At 43.4% G+C, this 19799-nt stretch overlaps 1 protein-coding gene across 2 annotated transcripts in view; it reads left to right on the top strand.

The window, feature by feature from the left end:
- Positions 1 to 19799, top strand: part of arhgef1a (Rho guanine nucleotide exchange factor (GEF) 1a) — a 185320-nt gene that overhangs the window by 128706 nt on the left and 36815 nt on the right. Inside the window, exons 14-18 of one of the 2 annotated variants that reach the window (XM_060904899.1) lie at positions 4607 to 4674; positions 4769 to 4957; positions 8401 to 8499; positions 14373 to 14422; positions 14913 to 14978. In XM_060904899.1, the coding sequence (XP_060760882.1) occupies positions 4607 to 4674; positions 4769 to 4957; positions 8401 to 8499; positions 14373 to 14422; positions 14913 to 14978 (472 nt within the window). The remainder of the gene's footprint in view (positions 1 to 4606; positions 4675 to 4768; positions 4958 to 8400; positions 8500 to 14372; positions 14423 to 14912; positions 14979 to 19799) is intronic. The other variant, XM_060904900.1, reaches the window with a different exon arrangement.

Genomic DNA, 19799 nt, shown 5'->3' with positions numbered 1-19799 from the left:
ATGGTCAATTTAGAGTCACCAGTTAACCTAACCTGCATGTCTTTGGACTGTAGGGGAAACCGGAGCACCCGGAGGAAACCCACGCGGACACGGGGAGAACATGCAAACTCCACACAGAAAGGCCCTCGCCGGCCACGGGGCTCGAACCCGGACCTTCTTGCTATGAGGCGACAGCGCTAACCACTGCAGTTCTCTAATCAGCCAATCCTTCGACAGCAGCAGCACGGTGCATCAGATCACACAGATACAAATCAAGAGCTTCAGTTAATGTTCACAATATTCAAATGTCAGAATGGGAAAATGTGTGATCTCAATTTCTGTGTGACTTTCCAGTGTTTTCCCCAGAAAAAAATTAAAGCCCTAAATTCTGGCATGATAATACACAGACAATTGATCAGCAATGACATGAAGCGAAACTCTGGGGGTGCGGGGGCGTGGCCCCCCGGAAAATCTTTTGAAAATCGACGCTCTCAGGTGCATTTTCAGGGTCTGAGAGGTTTTAGATCCTTGATTATAGGATGGATTTTACCAGTGTTTCAATGATTTCTGACCTAAACAGTATTAATGTAAACACATTTGAAATTTCACCTTAAAGTTAAACTGTTGTGTCATAGATTACTGAGGTCTATGATCGACTGAAAATCTACGGCGATCCCTTAATTATCTCTGATCAAGTCGTGTTGTAACAAAAATGTGCAGGAAAATATGAACAGTGGTTTGCTCCATCTTCTGCAATCCAATGAAGAGACTCGATCATCATGACCTCCTGTTGACCACAAAGGGATCTGAACCTAAGACCTGCCACCTTAAAATGAGTCGCTGTATTACTATAACTAATGATTTAGAATGTTTCTGATGCAATTACCGTAATATATGTATAACTAAAGATACACTGAAAAGAAAAGTAAAGCAACTGCATATTATAAAGTTTAAATTTTGGCACTTTATTAAATGGACGAGATTAAGATTAAAACATATTTAAAGGAAAAGAAAACTTCATTCGTACATTTAAGTTTGCAGAAAGATTCCGTACTCATAAACACATTCATGAAGAGAATTTAAGTGTCAAATGTAGCATAATTTCGAATAATAACGATAAGCGTATTTGGCAGTGTGATGTCACGGTGAGCCTTTAACAAAAGAATAATCCGGAGCCGCCTTTTGTTAAATGGATCCCAGTGACATCACACTGTGATTAATTTATTGTGACAGTCGTCTGGTTTTGTGCGCCATCGCTCACGTAGGTTTGTTGACGTTTAGTCAACCGATCTTTGATCGAACCCATAATGATAATTGACTACAGTAGGTCAAACTTTTGTGATTAAAATCAGTCGGCTTTGTCCGTCTGGTCGGGGACGACATCGGCAGCCAATGAGATCGCTTAGAATGAATCGGAAAATTCTGGGATGTCTCACGTTTTCTTTCGATGTTTTTATTGGACGGTTTGAACACGTGATCTTAACATAACCAACAGATTAGAGTTTGTTTACATCATACCACGCGGACATATTACTTTGATAGAATCAACACAAACATTGGGGAAAAAAGAGCGCTTGTTTAACACAAATATCAAATCAATATGTAAATGGATCTGTTATCTGCTCTCCTATGGATCTAGTTACTTGTGGGTAGGAAATTTAACGTATCGGTATAAATCTAAGCGTATCGGATTTTAACTAAAGCGACAAGCGTATCGGCAGGCAGAGCAAGCGGATCGGGTCCGATACGCTAAAACGCTTTGGGGAAAACCATGCTTTCTTTCTCTGTGGCATGGGTGTTGGTTTGAGCCAGATGGACTGGTTTGAGTATTTCAGAAACTGCTGATCTCTTGGGGTTTTCACACACAACAGTCTGTAGTGTTTACACAGACAGAATGGTGCGAAAAACAAAAAACACTGAGTGAGTGAGTGAGTGAGTGAGTGAGTGAGTGAGTGAGTGAGCGAGTGAGCGACAGTTCTGTGGTTGGAAACAAACGCCATGTTGATAAGAGAGGTCAGAGGAAAATGGACAGATTGGTTCGAGCTTTTTTTGTCAGGAAGGATATAGTAACTCATATAATCACTCTTTACAACCGTGGTGAGCAGAAAAGCAGCTCAGCATGCAACAGAAAACAGAAGAACACATTGGGTTCCACTCCTGCAGCCAAGAACAGGGATCTTAGAATCAAGAACAAGTTCCTATTAAAGTGGCCGGTGAGTGTATACATCAAGGGTAGAAAAACGTAATGCACCAAACACCTGAAAGAACACAATTTGACATCCAGTATTCATAAAACGGTGATTCCTTGTATTTTGTTCTGTTATAATGTCTGTCTATAACGGTTTTCTACTGAAGGTAAAGTATTGGCACTCTCACTTTGTTTCAGTACCCAACAGTTCACCTCATGTCACTTGAATTGCTCTACACTGGTCATTAGAGGAATTTAGTTTACTCCTAGTTGCCATGGGAACACCAGGATAGTGCGATGTAGTGGGTGGTAAGCTAGAGAATGTGCACAGACAAAATTATTTGACTACAGATTAAATCCATTCCATAAAAACTAACTGATCTGTCAGGAAACTGCATCTGCACAGTGCATTACAATCTGCTTGTGTCAGGATGAGTCGAAGACAACATTTTCACTTGATAATCGGCAAAAACCCAAGAGCCTGCTCTATTTGTGTTATCGCACATGTGAAATATGGAGCAGAATGACGAGTATCACTGGCTGCTTCAGGAAAAAAAAAAAACATTCCACCATCCTTCATGCCTACTGATAGTTGCCACAATGCTTTGCTTCTTGTTTGAATAAAGTTAAACTTCATACAATTTAAATGTTTAAAGGGAAACATTTAAAATCTTGGAACTCCATAGAGTAGGGCTTTATGTAAGAGTAGACAGAAAATAAGAAAACGCGTTTGGAGTTTGCCCAACAGCATGTGGCGGACTCCCCAAACACATAGAAGATGATTCTCTGGCCAAATGAGACTAAAATTGATATTTTTAGCCATCATGGGAAACGCCATGTGTGGCGCAAACCCAAAACCCTGAGAACACCATTCCTACAGTGAAGCATGGTGGTGGCAGCATCATGCTGTGGGGATATTTTTCATCTGCGGGGACAGGAAAGCTGGTCAGGAAAGATGGATGGCACTAAATACAGGGCAATTCTGGTGGAAAACCTGTTTGAGGCGGCCAGAGGTTTGAGACTGGGACGAAGGTTCACGTTCCAGCAGGACAATGACCCTAAACATACTGCTAAAGCTACACTGGAGTGGTTTAAAGAGAAACATTTAAATGTCTTGGAATGGCCTCATCAAAGCCCAGACCTCAATCCAACTGAGAATCTGTGGCATAACTTGAAGATTGCTGTACATCAACACAACCCATCTAACTTGAAGGAGTTGGAGCAGTTTTGCCTTGAGGAATGGGCAACAATCCCAGTGGCTCGATGTTTTAAGCTAATAGAGACATACTCCAAGAGACTTGCAGCTGTAATTGCAGCAAAAAGTGGCTCTACAAAGTATTGACTTTTTTTGGGGGGTGAATACCAAGCACACTCCAGATTTCTGTTTTTTCATCTTAATTATTGTTTGTGTCATAATTTAAAAAAAGTGCACCTTTAAAGTGGTCGGCATGTTGTGTAAATCAAACGGTGCTAACCCTCCAAAAGTCCATTTTAATTCCAGCTTGTAATGCGACAAAACAGGACAAACACCAGGGGGGTGAATACTTTTGCAAGACACTGTACAAGCCAAGAACTTCAGTTAATGTTCACATCAAAAATCAGAATTTGAAAAATTGGAAAAATGTGAACTCCGTGACCTTGACCATGGCATGGTTGTTGGCGTCAGATGGCTTGGTTTGAGTATTTGAGTATGCTGTTGTGATCGCCTGGGATTTTCTCCCAAAATATTCTCTAGAGTTTACACAGAATGGTACAAAAGAAAAAAAAATCTAGCAGGCTGCAGTTCTGCTGATAGAGACACCTTGTTGATGAGAGAGGTCAGAGGAGAATGACCAGACTGGTTTGAGCTGATAGGAAGGTGGTAAACTCTGGTAACTCAAATAATTACTCTTTACAACCGTGCTGAGCAGAAAAGTATCTCGGAATACACATCATGTCGAATCTTTAGGCGGACGAGTTCCTATCTGCTAAAAACATTAATCTGAGGCTGTTTTGCCACAAACTGATATTTGATGTGGGCGGCACGGTGGTGTTAGCGCTGTCGCCTCACAGCAAGAAGGTTCTGGGTTCGAGCCCAGTGGCCGATGGGGGTCTTTCTTTGTAGAGTTTGCATGTTGTCCACATGGATTTCCTCCAGGTGCTCCGGTTTCCCCCAAAGACATGCAGGTTAGGATAATTAGTGGCTCTAAATTGACTGAGTGTGAATGGTTGACCTGGTGACTTGTCCAGGGTGTACCCCGCCTCTCATGCATAGTCAGCTGGGATCGGCTCCAGCTCGCCTGTAACCCTGCACAGGATAAGCGCCTACAGATAATGGATGGATATTTGACGTGAGCATTAACGTGAACATGGGTAGAGGTGTTTTGTTTAAAATGGTTGGTGAGTGTATCCTCTTCCAATATAAACACACCCACTCTTTTTTTTTTTTTGACATTACAGATGTCCTTCAAGAGAAGAATTCCCACTAATCGAGACGGAGGACAAGGCCCTGTTGCGAAGACTCAAAGGTATGTGCTACAAGCTCCAGATAAGGATGTCATTTCTGTATCTGTGTGACCTGATGCTGGTCTAAAGTTTAAGACATTGCGCCTCCACCCATAGCTGATATCCAGCAGAAGGACAGGGAAGTGCTGGAGCTGCTGCAAGAGCGTGTGACACTGTTCTCCGATCTGGCTGAGGTCATGAGTGGGCAAGAGGTTGTGCTGCCACCCAACTCCAGGAACCTGTTCAGAGCTGACACGCCTCAGGCACCTCGAGGAGAACAGCTACTCACGCAAGCCATTACTGAGGGTGAGGGTGAAAGGTTAATGAAGAAAGGCCCGACAAGCTCGGGATTGAGTAATGTTTCTATACCACAGCGCTGCTGAATTCTCGATTCTGATTGGTCAGAAGGTTTTGATTCGTTTTCTATAACAGCAGCTCTGGGAAGAGTTCTGACTTCAGGGCAAGTCACGGGTTCATATTAGTGCGCTCATTTTAATATGTTATCGTTGCTATAGTCACGGCTCACACATGCCCCTTTTCCACCAAAGCAGTTCCAGGGCTGGTTCGGGGCCAGTGCTTAGTTTGGAACCGGGTTTTCTGTTTCCACTGACAAAGAACTGGCTCTGGGGCCAGAAAAACCGGTTCCAGGCTAGCACCAACTCTCTGCTGGGCCAGAGGAAAGAACCGCTTACGTCAGCGGGGGGGGCGGAGTTGTTAAGACCAACAACAATAGCAAGACCGCAAAAGATCGCCATTTTTAAGCGACGAGAAGCAGCAGCTGTACAAACGTGAAGTCATCCATTATTATTATTATTGTTGTTGCTGCTGCTTCTTCTGTGTTGTTGTTGCTTCGATGTTCGCGCCAAGGTTTATGCAAACGCAGCGACGTAACTGACGTATACAGCGATGTAATGACGTGGCTTCTCTTAGCACCGCGAGTGATGGAAAAGCAAACTGGTTCTCAGCTGGCTCGCAAGTTGAACGAGTTGTGAACCAGCACCAGCACTGGCCCCGAACCAGCCCTGGAACTGATTTGGTGGAAAAGGGGTAACAGGGACTTTGGGTTAATGTGTGTATTCATTGACACGGTGAAGTTTTCTTATTAACTTTGTGCCGGAGAGAAAAAGGGAGGTGAATGATCGTTCATATCTACTATAACGTAACTGATATCGGGAATTAAATTGCTGTGGTATAAGAGGAATAAACGTTCTGTCATTGGCCGATTGATTATTTCCCTAAAACAAAATATGTCCTGTTTTATTCCTTATGTATTCTAATATGATCATAGTACGTTATTACTCTCCACTTATTGTCAGTGTGTACTAGTGTTGTAATACCTGAGGACGATCTCAAGACCACTTTTTAAATGTCTCGTCTCGGAATCGACTGCATTTTCATTCGGGCTTGTCTCGGTCTCGGACATACCGGTAGAGGACTCAGGATTTTATTTCAAGACCACAACTGAAGGGATTGCGCTGAATTGCCTGTGCATTGTCTGATTTATTTGTTAACCTCATTACTGTGATTGGATGTCAAACTTCCTGCTTCAAATGCGGCCAGTAACGTGACTCATCAAATACAGGTCATATGTAGTGAAAATTCATTATGTCTGATTATTATAACTATTCTTTAAGTTCGTTTCTTAAGACACGTATTTTTTAGTATGTTACCTCGTTTGTTGACAGTTTCGGCGAACACTTCCGCCTTCTTCAAAACAGTCACCAGATGTCGAGTGGTGACGTGCCTTATCAGCTGATGTACTCTATGGAGGCGTGAACGTCCCGCCCAATTTGACAGGTAGTCCACGCCTCCTGCTGTCAGGTCGCTGCCCCAGGACTGCGCTCCAGGTGTGTGACAGCGCGTACGCTCCCTCATCCCGGTTCATAGTCCTCTGCGCCCGCTTACGTATCTCCACTGCCTCCAAAATCCAACGCTGGTATCTGTTCTCTTCAGCGCGAATGACTCTGGCCTCTTCCCAATTCATAATATGATTTTATCGTTTGCAGTGGTCTGAAATGGCCGATTTTAAGTTTTCTTGGTTTGCTTTTTCTTTTTCGGATCTTGTGAGTCTTTTTGTTGTTTCTTTTTCACATTCTATTTGGTGTTCTTTCCTGCGAGTGTGGAAGCATCTGCCCGTTTCACCAATATAGACTTTATTGCATGAACGGCAAGGGATTTCATATATGGCGTTGCATTTATTGTCCAGTTGTATTTTGTCTTTGGGGTGAACTAGCAGCTGTCGGAGGTTCTTGTATGGTTTGACCAGGGTGTTGATGTGGTATTTCCTCATGGATCGTTGGAACAAACGAGGTAACATACTAAAAAATACGTGTCTTAAGAAATGAACTTAAAGAATAGAATAAATACAGGTCATTTCGTCCAATGACCATTTCATCCAGTAATTAAGACATTTCGTCCAAAGCCTTTTTCATACACACTATCAATTATTTTATATTTCAGGTATTTGTTTGAAAAAAAGGAGGAATTCTGAATGGAATTTGACCAAAGCAAAACACATTTTTGTAAAGCAAATGAGTGCCATAGTACGTGTGCTTCAACACTAAAGAGTGGGGTAACCACGTCGGCCCGTGCCACTTGCTGACCCTGGGATGAGTTCACTCCCTTGTCACTGCAGGCTGCTCGCTTGCATGTCTAGGTTTCCAGCTGGATCATATTAAATCTTCAGGCGCGGAGCAGTGGGGGGCTTTGTTCGTGAATCCCGGGCTGAGGCACGGTCCTACCAACCTGAAGACCTCGCTCTTTCGAAGGGGAAGGCTAAAGGCCAATTTATGCTGACAACGCAGTCCTCGCAGACGGCGTCGCAGACAGCGTCTGCGTAGCCCCCCCCTTCGCAGACGCTCTGCGTGCACCTCCCAAAAAATTGTGACCACCGCAGAAGCCTCGCAGACAGCGTCGCAGACAAGAGGGCTCTGATTGGTCCACTCTACATCCGCTGTACACGCACTTCCGCTTCCCTACTTTCCCGGTTTGTTTTGTTTTCACGACCGCCATTTTTAAAAACACGAGCGAAGATGGAGCAGCACGAAGAGCGGTTGATCGAGGAAGTGAGGAAGTACGTACATCTATACGACTCCAGTTCTAGTCATTATAAGTAACCGGAGGATAAACACTCCACTAACCACACCCAGCGATTTCACGACTTCGCGCCCCCTTGCGTTGTGGCGGTGAATAACATCGCGCACGCCTATTACTCCCCGCTCAACGATAAATTACAACTGTCTGCAAAAAGCTATCTGCGAAAGCCTTGTCGCAAGAGCATGCAGAGAGGGAGGTGCTTGTAAAATTTGTCTTTGCTGCGAGCTCCCCCGGCTGAGTTATTAATTTTTGAAGCCGTCTGGATCATATTAAACCTTACGGCGTTTGCTTTACAAAAATGTTTTCCGATTCGGTCAAATTTTATTGAGAATTCTTCTAACAAATGAATACCTGAAATATAAAATAATTGATAGTGCGTAAGAAAAAGGCTTTGGACGAAACATCTCAACTATTGGACGAAGTGTCCTGATCCCGACTCTTTGCTAATTCGAAATTTTTCTTCCTGTTGACGGCTGTCACCCCTCCCCCACCCCCCTTCACACACACTGGTCTGGTCCTGGTCTTGGTCTTGGTACACTTTGTTCTCGGTCACGACTTGGTCTCGGTTTATGCGGTCTTGACTACAACACTAGTGTATACTGTATATAAACATGACTCTTAAGATATTTCTTGCTTTTTTTTTTTTTTTCTAGTGGACAGACTGACTGAGCTGTTGTTAGGCTCTGGTTTTGACATCCCCTTGGCCTGCACTTCTAATGGTCATGACAATTCCACAGGGGCGCTGGTGATAAGTGAGTATGAAACAAGGGCACAAGGAGATTCTGACCTTTTCTAGGCTTCCATATTAAGTCACAGGTTTCCCTTTTGTCATGACTTGAACATCGAAAAGGTTGGTGTTGTTGCGTAGGACCACCGTATCTTGGGGTGGAATCATTCACTGCTGTCTTGAACCAAAGCAGTCTCATAGTGAGATTGATATCAGGAGTCCACTAAAAACTGATGCTGAATTAAGCTTAGTTGAGCGCTTCTTGATGACTACAGTTGTGGAATAGGGCCATTTACTGTATTTTTATTATGTACTATTTACTGCATACATGTCAACCTATACAGAATGTCCGTATTTTATACGGATTTGATTCAATAAATGTAGTATACAGGCATACAAATACAGTTATACGGATTCTTTAAAGGTCCCATGGCATGAAATTTTCACTTTCTGAGGTTTTTTAACGTTAAAATGAGTTCCTCTGACCTTCTTAAGTCACCCCAGTGGCTAGAAATGTAATAATGTGTAAACCAAACTATGCCCAACATTTGAGAATGGCACGTCAAAATGGCGCGTTGATAGGCTCTTCCCTTTACTACGTCAGCAAGGGAGATGATCCCCACGCCCCCCCTCTGGATTCCCACCCACTGTATGGATTGCCCGCCCAGCTCAAAAGTTGCCACCATAGATACGTCACTTCAATTTTGTAGTGAGGAGACCATAGAGGACACAACAACATGGTACCACCTAAGCGAGCGAAACATGGAAATTGCGCTGTACATGGATGTGACAACACAGAAAGGAGTCTGTTTTTACTGCCGACGGGAGAGCCCCTGAAGACGCAGTGGCTTAATTTTATTTACTCCAATAATACGCCGTCGAGTCTACCTAAGACGGTGTATGTTTGTCGGAAGCATTTTCCTGAGGAATGTTTCCACAACTTGGGACAGTACAGGGCAGGTTTTGCACATCAACTGTCACTGAAGCCTGGGTCCGTACCAAGCATCCCTGCCGCATCAGCCACAAACACCGAATAAGTAAGTGTAGAACTGTTAAGTCGTTTTGCCGTGTTTTAAAATCGGTGCGTTAGCCTTGCAATGGCTACATTAGCTGTGCAGCTAACCGCTTCCTGCAGTTAGCCAGGTAATCTGCGCTACAAAACTAAAGAGCATGCAGCATGCTCTGTTAAACTGAGTTTAGTCTGGAAATTGACTGTAACTTATGAGCTTATGTTTGACTATTGCTCCGCAATGCATGTCTTCTGTTGGATAAGCGATATGTTGCTGTAGTTGCTGCTTCTATCCTCTTTGGTTATGGAGTGCGTGTTCAAGCCTAGGGTATTATACGTTCGTAAACTACCACTCCGAACACTCTCACTCTCTGTTCTCTGTGTCACGTTGAATTTACGAAAGGAGTCCGAGGGAGAACGGGGTTTTGTCTTAGCAGCGTGGCTACAGGCGCTGATAGCAGCGAGTATGTGTGTGCGCAGCTTGGTCAAGCCCCTCCCCCTCCCCCCATGGCCCGCCCCCACCCCTCCCCTCAAGCCCCACCCTCCACCTTCCCCGCCTCCATGCTTCTCATTAGCAAAACGACGCACTGGGAAAAGGGCTGAAATGGGGCTTTCTCCCAGGAGGCTATATCTACGTGCCGAGGGTTCATTTCGAGAAAGGCTGCGGATATAACATCCAGAAACCTCCACGAGCCCGTTTAAAGCATCAACAAACCACCATGCCATGGGTCCTTTAAAAAAACTTCAATATTTATTTAGAGCTATAATCAATTCCCACGATGATAAAAGAGCGCATAACATTTACAAACGTACTGTACACCACAGACAGCCAGTAAAGAATCTTATGAAATCGTGCGTTATCTTGTGATAACGAGACTTCGTTCCACTTTTGATCATGCGCACACCGCATTGCGAGAATCCCGCCAACCGGGAAGTAACATTTTGTTTGAAACACGTATTTCCACCTGAGCGACTTTCACTAGCGGCTGAAAAGATTCTGAATGGGCACTCCGGCAAGATCAACACAGACACTTGCTGTGACATGCAGCCTAGTGAGGTATTGGTGCCGAGAGTGCTAAAAAAGCTGTCATGGAGTACAATTCAGAACATTAGAGTGGCACTTTGTGTTTTTGTCGAACATTGGAGCTTTGTATTCATTCTGAAGGTTTATTGTTATTAATATTGAATAAAAAGTAACTGGGATATATCATTGTTAATTATCATTCAATTTTAGGTAAATTATTTTAATTTGCATCTTATACGGATTTTATAAGGGAAATACGGATTTTGGAGGTTGGTTATACAGGTTTGATTGACCAAAGGTTGACATGTATGTTACTGTTTGATCTCAAACGCATTAAGAAGGCAAGAAATTGTGCTGATTAACCTTTGACGAGTCGCAACTTTTAATTGAAAAGCATGCCAGGTGACTACCTCATGAAGCTGGTTAAGATAATGCCAATAGTGTGGAAAGCTGCCAAGTTAAACGGTGGCTATTTTGAAGAATCTAAAATATGAAACATTTTTTGTCAACACTTTTGTGTACCACACAATTCCATATATGTTCCATATGTTACAACCCCAATTCCAAACAAGAGCACTCTAAGAGCACAATATCCCCCGCTGGCAGCTATGCCATAACTCTGGTAAAATGTGACTGAATTGAACGAAATTGCAATATGCGTATGACCGACATATAACAAAGAATCCTGCCAAGTTTTGTGAAATTCCTCCAAAAATTGTGAGAAGAGTTGATTTCAAAAGCTTCCCGGGATGGACGGACATCGCCACGACATAATCCCCCTTTGGGCCTTTCGGCCAGCGGGGGATAAAAAATTGGGACGCTGTGTAAAATGTAAATGAAACCAGAATGCAATGACTTGCAAATCTCGTAAATCCATATATTTTTTCATTGACAACATATCAAATGTTCAAATTAAGACATTTTACTATTTCATGAAAAATATTAGCTCATTTTGAATTTGATGGCAGCAACATGTCTCAAAAAAGTTGGAACGGGGCAACAAAAGTCTGGAAAAGTAAGTGGTACTAAAAAGAAACAACTAGAGGAACATGTTGCAATTAATTTGGTTAATTGGCAACAGGCCAGTAGCATGATTGGGTATAAAAAGAGCATCTTAGAGAGGCGGAGTCTCTCAGTGGTTCACCAATCTGCGAAAAACTGCATCTACAAATTGTGGAACAGTTTCAGAATAACGTTCCTCAATGTAATATTGTGAAAACTTTAAATATCTCATCATCTACACTACATAATGTAATCAAAAGATTCCGAGAATGTGGAGAAATCTCTGTGTGCAAGGAACAAGGCCAAAAATCAGGATTGGATGCCTGTGATCTTCAAGCCCTCAGGCAGCACTGCATTAAAAGCAGGCATGACTCTGTAATGGAAATCACTGCATGGGCTCAGGAACACTTCCAGAAATCATTGTCTGTGAACACAGTTCGCTGTGCCATCCACAATTGCAGGTTCAAGCTGTATCATGCAAAGAAGCCATATGATCCAGAAACACCGCCGTCTTCTCTGGGCCAAAGCTCATTTAAAATGGACTGAGGCAAAGTGGAAAACTGTTCTGCGGTCAGACGAATCGAAATTTGAAATTCTTTTTGGAAATCATGGACGCCGCGTCCTCTGGACTAGAGAGGAGAGGGACCATCCGGCTTATCAGCGCTTCGTTCAAAAGCCTGCATCTCTGGTGATCTGGAGGTGCATTAGTGCCTATGGCATGGGCAGCTTGCACATCTGGAAAGGCACCATCAATGCTGAAGGGTATATACGGGTTTTAGAGCAACATGTGCTCCCATCCAGACGACGTCTTTTTCCAGGAAGGCCTTGCATATTTCAGCAAGACACTGCTAACCCACATACTGCGTCTATTACAGTAACATAGCTTCGTAGTAGAAGAGTACAGGTGCTGAACTGGCCTGCCTACAGTCCAGACCTTTCACCAACTGAAAACATTTGGCGCATCATGAAACGAAAAATACGACAAAGAAAACCCAGGACTGTTGAGCAGCTAGAATTCTACATCAGGCAACACTCCTCTCCCAAAACTCCAGCAACTGGTCTCCTCAGTTCCCAGACGTTTATGGACTGTTGTTAAACATTTGATATGTTGTGAAAAATATGTGGGTTTATGACATTTGCAAATCATTGCATTGTGTTTTTATTCATATTTTACAGAGCGTCCCAACTTTTTTGGAGTTGGGGTTGTATTTCATAGTTGTGATGTTTTCAGTATTGTTCTACAATATAGAAAAGAGTCAAAATACAGAAAAACTTATGAATGAAAAGGGGTGTACAAACTTTTGACTGGGACTGTATGTTCCTATGCATTGGTGCAGTGGGTAGCGTTGCCACCTGACATCATCTCCACAGTTAGATCCTGAATTAAGCGTATGGTTTCTGTCGAGTTCTTTACTGTGGGTTTCCTCTGGGTTTTCCGGTTTCCTTCAAACTCCCAAAAACAACTCCATCGGTGAACTGGCTATGCTAAATTGCCCCTAGGGTGAACATTTTGCCCTACATTGGACTCCCATCCCATCCAGGATGTATTCCTGCTACACACACATTGAAGATCCACTTTAATCCTCATCTCATCTCATTGTCTGTAGCCGCTTTATCCTGTTCTACAGGGTCGCAGGCAAGCTGGAGCCTATCCCAGCTGACTACGGGCGAAAGGCGGGGTACACCCTGGACAAGTCGCCAGGTCATCACAGGGCTGACACATAGACACAGACAACCATTCAGACTCACATTCACACCTACGGTCAATTTAGAGTCACCAGTTAACCTAACCTGCATGTCTTTGGACTGTGGGGGAAACCGGAGCACCCGGAGGAAACCCACGCGGACACGGGGAGAACATGCAAACTCCACACAGAAAGGCCCTCGCCGGCCACGGGGCTCGAACCCGGACCTTCTTGCTGTGAGGTGACAACGCTAACTACTACACCACCGTGCCGCCCCACTTTAATCTTAACCAGGATAAAGCGAACACTAAAGAAGAAGAATGAATAAATGTATTAAATCCCATAGGTGTATTGGAGTTTATCACACAGACCAGTACCGCATAAGCTAATAACGCAGATATTAATTCATGGAAACAGTATATTATTTGTAGCCACATCAATCAAACAAATTCTGTCCAAGGTTAGATGTTTAATGCTCAGAGACATAAAGAAAAACCTAAGAGCGATGTCATGTGACCTACAAGCCACTTAAATGTTTATGTTCATGACCCCACAATCAGAACAAGACTGACCAAGTATGGCTTTCATTGAAGCACGGCTCGGAAAAAGTTAGCCAGTCCATCCATCCATCCATTATCTCTAGCCGCTTTATCCTGTTCTACAGGGTCGCAGGCAAGCTGGAGCCTATCCCAGCTGACTACGGGCGAAAGGCGGGGTACACCCTGGACAAGTCGCCAGGTCATCACAGGGCTGACACATAGACACAGACAACCATTCACACTCACATTCACACCTACGCTCAATTTAGAGTCACCAGTTAACCTAACCTGCATGTCTTTGGACTGTGGAGGAAACCCACGTAGACACGGGGAGAACATGCAAACTCCACACAGAAAGGTCCCCGTTGGCCACTGGGCTCGAACCCAGAACCTTCTTGCTGTGAGGCAACACCACTGTGCCGCCCTTAGGTAGTCTAATATAAATAAAATAAAAATATTGCTGTGCCACTGTACTGTACATGTTGCAGATCGCTTGAGACTGCAAAAAAGTGCCATATAATCTGTAAAAATATAGCTTTAGCTCTTTTTCATCTCGAACAGGCTACATATGATCGCATCATAAACGTGACAGGCTTTGTTTTCTATTTGATTCGTGACTCTATTTTCTCCTCCTCCCAGATGGACAGGAGGTGTTAGTCAATGGTTCACAGGAGACTGCGGCTTCTCAGGTAGGCATATTTTCAAAAGCGATGCTAAGAAATAACGAACAGTTATTATGCCATTTTATTATTATTATTTTCATGATCATGCAGTTTTTTTTTTTCAACAAAGCACAGTAACTTGCAGTAAACCTCCATTCAACCCACTGCATTCAGGGAGACGTGTTTGGCGTTATTACTGAGTTTTATGCAGGGCTGTAACAAGCATAATTACTCATTATTCACGACCGTGTGACACTTGTTTCCATAGCGACATGAATTCAGTTTAAAAAAAAAAACGATCACGATTTTGAAGCAGCACAACTGCATTTGCTGCCAAACTTTGTTCCAGAAAGCATTACCAAACTCCTCTTAAATGGAGTATCTGTCAAGCTGATGTCCTTCACCGTATAACCATACAATAAGCTATCAGTGAATAAATAACATGTGAATCATATTTGATTGATTTATTTCGACGGCGTCATTCCCTTGAGCTGATGGATTCATTTTATTCATGCAGGATGGAAATGGGAATCAGCTGGAGGACAAGACACCAGCCGAGGTACCAAGTCGATTATGTAAACGGGTGAATTTGGTTATTTCCCCACACTTCTGTTGTTGTTTTTTTTTTCTGTATGCTTGGTCAAGTGTGAAAGATGTTTTTCTTTTTTTTTCTGGGTGTGGTTTAGAGCTCTGATTTCTGGTTTGTTGGTCTGGAGTTCACTTCAGGGTAACGTTGAACTACATGCTTGTTTGAACTTGTTACTTCCTGTTTCACAGTGATAAGGGAAGACATCCTGTGATCTACAAAAGACAGGGTGTCCGCGGAGTCTAAAAAAGTCTAAAATTACACATTTTCAATTTTAGGCCGAAAAAAGTCTAAAATACAGAGATATTTTGCAACTATTGGTCTAAAATCTCATTTGGGTAATTTAAGACCTAGGTTACGTGCAGAATTATTCTGCACGTAGAAAATCTTCCCGGAAGTTCCTTTCAGCACCTAGATGTCACCCGGGATTGGTTAGCATCTAGGTGCTGAAAGGAACTTCCGGGAAGATTTTCTAGTTTCGGTTGTGTTGCCAGATTGGGCGGTTTTAAGTGCGTTTTAGCGGGTTTTGAACATATTTTGGGCTGGAAAACGTCAGCAGTATCTGGCAACACTGCGGCGGGAAGATTTCCTGGTTCCGGTTTACAGCGCTGACTCAGTTCGTGCAATCGCTGGTGTTGCGTAGGCTACCGTGTCAAAGTCAAAAAGTCAAAGGCCCAATCCCAATTCTAATTTCTACCCCTCCCCCTCCCCCTTCCCCTTGGCCCTTCCCCTTGAAACTGAGCTACAAGGGATAGGGCTTGAAATTCAACCCCTACGTATTGGGATAGCCCTTCAACGATCGCATACGTCATCGCGTACCTCCGTCAGCGTTTACGTTAGCAAAACGCGACCAAATGCGTCATTGGCTGCGACCAGCCGCTACAGTCAGAGCCAGAGGCAGAACCAGAAATCTCTGCTGAAATACCATCTGCTGCTGTTGTGATCACTGTCCTGGGCTATAGGCCTCTTTTTACGGTTGTCTGCAGCTAAACGGAGAGTGTGTTTTCCCACTCTGAACAAGTGCATATCACAGTACTATGTTGAAAACTCGTTTCAGACAGTTAAAATGACCAATATGATGAAAATGTGTTAAAAGCTCGAAAACATGAAAATCCATGCTTAGAAAGTTGTTTCATGTCACATATGCTCGAATGCACTCATTTCACTCAAAATCACTGTTCCTTGTTAAAAGTTTGCTTTATGCGCTGAAAATGTGTTTGGAACAGGTTGAAGGCGCTCCTGCTGTAGGAAAGCTGTTTTCTTGCACACTCTGAACAAGTGCATATGACAATTCGCCGCGGGAACCGCCATCTTTCTGAAATCCGCATGAAATCTCACTGAAATCCGCATGGCATTGTGGGAAATCACTCAAACCCCTTCGTTCGGAGTCAGCTCCAGGAAAATCTCCGTTTGGAGGGGTACAGAAGCCCTACCCCTTCCCCTACCCCTCCGCATTAACTGGGATTGGGATACCCCTACCCCTTCACGTGAACGCGCAAAATGGAGGGGAAGGGCCAAGGGGTAGGTCCAAGGGGTGAAATGGGATTCGGCCAAAGTCCTTCCCACACCCAGTACCTGGTATTCCTAGGCAGTCTCCCACTCAAGTACTAACCAGGCCCAACTCTGATGGTGGCGCATCGGGCGGCACCGATCTCTGTTTCCGTAGCCCTCGGCCTCTCGCCTATTACATAGCTAGGGTTACAGTGGGGGGCTAGTCCTCTTGTAACCACGAGAGTTCAACTCCCTATGCACATCTGTATTGCAGCGTGCCTTGCCAGATGGTAGTAGGTACCATTTTTATGATGGTCTTTGGTATGACCCGACCATGAATAGAACTCACGATCTCACGATCGAGAGGCGGACACGCTACCACTAGGCCACTAGTCGGTAGGCTACCGTGTAAGCTCTGTCAATTTCAGCGACAAATTAAAAATGGAAGCGGACGAATTGGTTCCTAAAAGAACGAGTAAGGGGTCAGTCATCTGGCATTTTTTTGGATATCGCGAGGAGGATGTGGAACAGCAAATGCCAGTTTGTAAAGTGTGCAAAAACACCTGTCATCACGAAAGGCAGCAGCACGAATATGTTCCATCACCTGAAAACTCACCCGGTACAGTATGAAGAGTCTCTTAAACTCCGAACTACTTGCCCACGAGCTAAACAAATGACCATAGCGGCCTCGTTCTCCAAAGCCACCCTATATGAGAAAATGAGTCAAAGATGGAGAGCTATAACGGATGCAATCACTAACATCATTGCCGAAGACATGATCCCGATTAGTATAGTGGAAAAACCAGGCTTCCAAAAATTACTAAACACACTCGATCCCAAACATGAGTTGCCTGGTCGCAGACATTTTACAGAGAAGGCAGTACCGGAATTCTACACATCTGAGAGGCAGAGCCAGAAAACATTCAGTTCAAAAGTGTGCAAAGAGAAAAATGATGTTTTGCAGATCTCTCTCTTCTCTCCCTCAATCTCTCTCTCTATTGTGAATGTTCCAGTGGTTCTCACCAGGGCTTTGAACCGGTTCAAGGAACGAAAACGAAAACCGGGAACTTTTTCTATTTCACATGGAACAGAAACGAAACCAGAAACTTTATTATTTTTTATGTTCCGGAACAGAAACGCTTATTAAAAATAATGGTAACCGGTTAATACCGGTTTTTATTTCGTTCCTCAAAGTTTCCGTAGCCTACAAATAAAAAAGCCATGAGTGTCTGAGCAAAGAAGAGCCTGAACGATGCAACCTCCCTATTGGCTGTTTGTAAAAATGTATCAATTGTTGCCCTTCCCACGGGAATCATCGCGGGCTCGAGAGACGAGACCTGACGAGTCAGTTCGTTGGTAGCAGAACAAAATGTCTGGACACAAATCGGGTTTTCAGAAAAGGAAAGAAAATAAACGGAGGGTTGAAAATACAAAAAAGGAGGCAGAAAATGCCAAACGAGTTTTAAGGTAGGACAAATGGTTACTTTTCTGAGGCAGCCCGCCGTGGCTGCCTGCAGGCTTATTTATTATAGCCCATTTAGTTAAAATAGTTGATATAAAATGTTTATAGTTATAGTTATGTGATGGTTGTCCTGATTTAGACTGTTTTTTTTTTGGGGGGGGGGGGGGGGGGGTTTGCGCGATGTTGCACCCGGGTCCAGATTAGGGCAGAACCGGCCCTGGCTACATTTCAGGTGTAGTTTGTTTTATGTATGTATGTACTTGCATAGATGTGTACTTGGTCTTCCAATATGGCGCCTAACAAAATCTCGCGGCGTGGTGACGTCATGCGGTAGCCCTCTATAGGGCCTGACTAGCCTTTGGTAACACACTAAACGAATTCTCTTTCATTTTTGGCACTTTTTCTGTTTGTGTAGATGGGAAGACATACTGAGAATCCAAATCGCCAACATTTGAAATAATAATTGTTTTGAATTATTTCTTGTCTTATTTAATGAAGGTTGTAATAGAATTAGCCTACATTTGGCTTAAGCTGGATGAGACAGAGACATAATTTTATAGCCATTTGTTAAACAGCTGACAGGGAACGTAATTAACCGTTCCGGGAACGAAATTTTTTTTGTTCTAACCGGTTCGGGAACGTCTATTTAATGGTGGAACCCAAAACCGGAAACGTTAAAATTCCGTTTCTGTTCGGAACGAACCAATAGGAAAAAAATTCTGGTTCAAAGCCCTGGTTCTCAGTAATCAGGTTAATAGCTTGGAGATCTATTTTTAAAAATAATGTAATGAAAGAGCACTTTTCTTATTTAGGCTAAATGTCTTTCTCAGTGTTGAGCTTGTGCTTTATTGGTTTGAGCTCTGAGCAGCTCTGTATTGTTTTGCCCCTTTGTTGCAATTTTCAAGATTGTTTTTGCAGTTTGTGCCACATCTTTGTTGAATAAAAATAGTCTTATTTCAATTCCATTGTGATTAATCACCAACATGAAAATTTAAAATGTGTTGTTGAAAACCACCTGTAAAGTTAACCAAGAATGGTATTTAATCTGCAGGGATTGTAGTGAAAACAGTAAAGAGTAAAAGTTAGATTTCATGGGGTCCTTTAGAGGAGATTTAAATATCTCATATATCGTGAAATGGAGAAAATGTATCGGGATATTCATTTTTTCCCATATCGCACAGCCCTATTGTCACGGTTTGTAGCAAAATGGGCAAATGCAAGTTTAACGACTGCTGGCTTGAACGCGATGATTTCGTAGACTGGTTAAAACGTGTACCAAACAATCCGTTTGAGGCGTACTGCACATTGTACAAAAGAACACTCAAACTCGGCACCCTGGGTGTAAAGGCACCGGAATCGCACGCGAAAGCGAAGAAGCACCAGGCTGCCATAAAAGTCTGCAACAATCGCATGCCGTCACTCAATTTTGTTCACCGTTGTCTGGTCCAAGCACATCTCGAGACGGTGTATCAGCTAACTCCGTGCGAACTGTAACGCTACAACACGCAAACCGTACGGAATCGAATGCCTCATCCTCAAGTGATTTGCGGGATGTCTTTGGCTCCACTGCAACTTAGTTCCTCATTAATGCAAGAGCGCACCCTAGGGATGTAATGAGTTCATTGGTGAATGATAATAAATTTTGTTATTTCGAAAGTAATTCAGGCTCTCCCAATTTTCTTTTTTTTTTGTGCGGCATAAGTCTTAAATTTAACCTGCTATGGTCTTAAAAAGGTCTTAAAAAGTCTTAAATTGAACTTGTTCAAGCCTGCAGACACCTGATCTAAGGGGTGTTCACACGGCACATATTTGCATCGATGCTGCACCGATGTATTTTGTTGCGATATATCTTGCACCGGTGTAAA

This window comes from Neoarius graeffei, chromosome 22, assembly GCF_027579695.1.
Source record: "Neoarius graeffei isolate fNeoGra1 chromosome 22, fNeoGra1.pri, whole genome shotgun sequence".
NCBI classification, from domain to species: Eukaryota; Metazoa; Chordata; class Actinopteri; order Siluriformes; family Ariidae; genus Neoarius; species Neoarius graeffei.
Note: the sequence above shows the minus strand (reverse complement) of the source record. Positions and strands in the feature narration are given on the sequence as shown.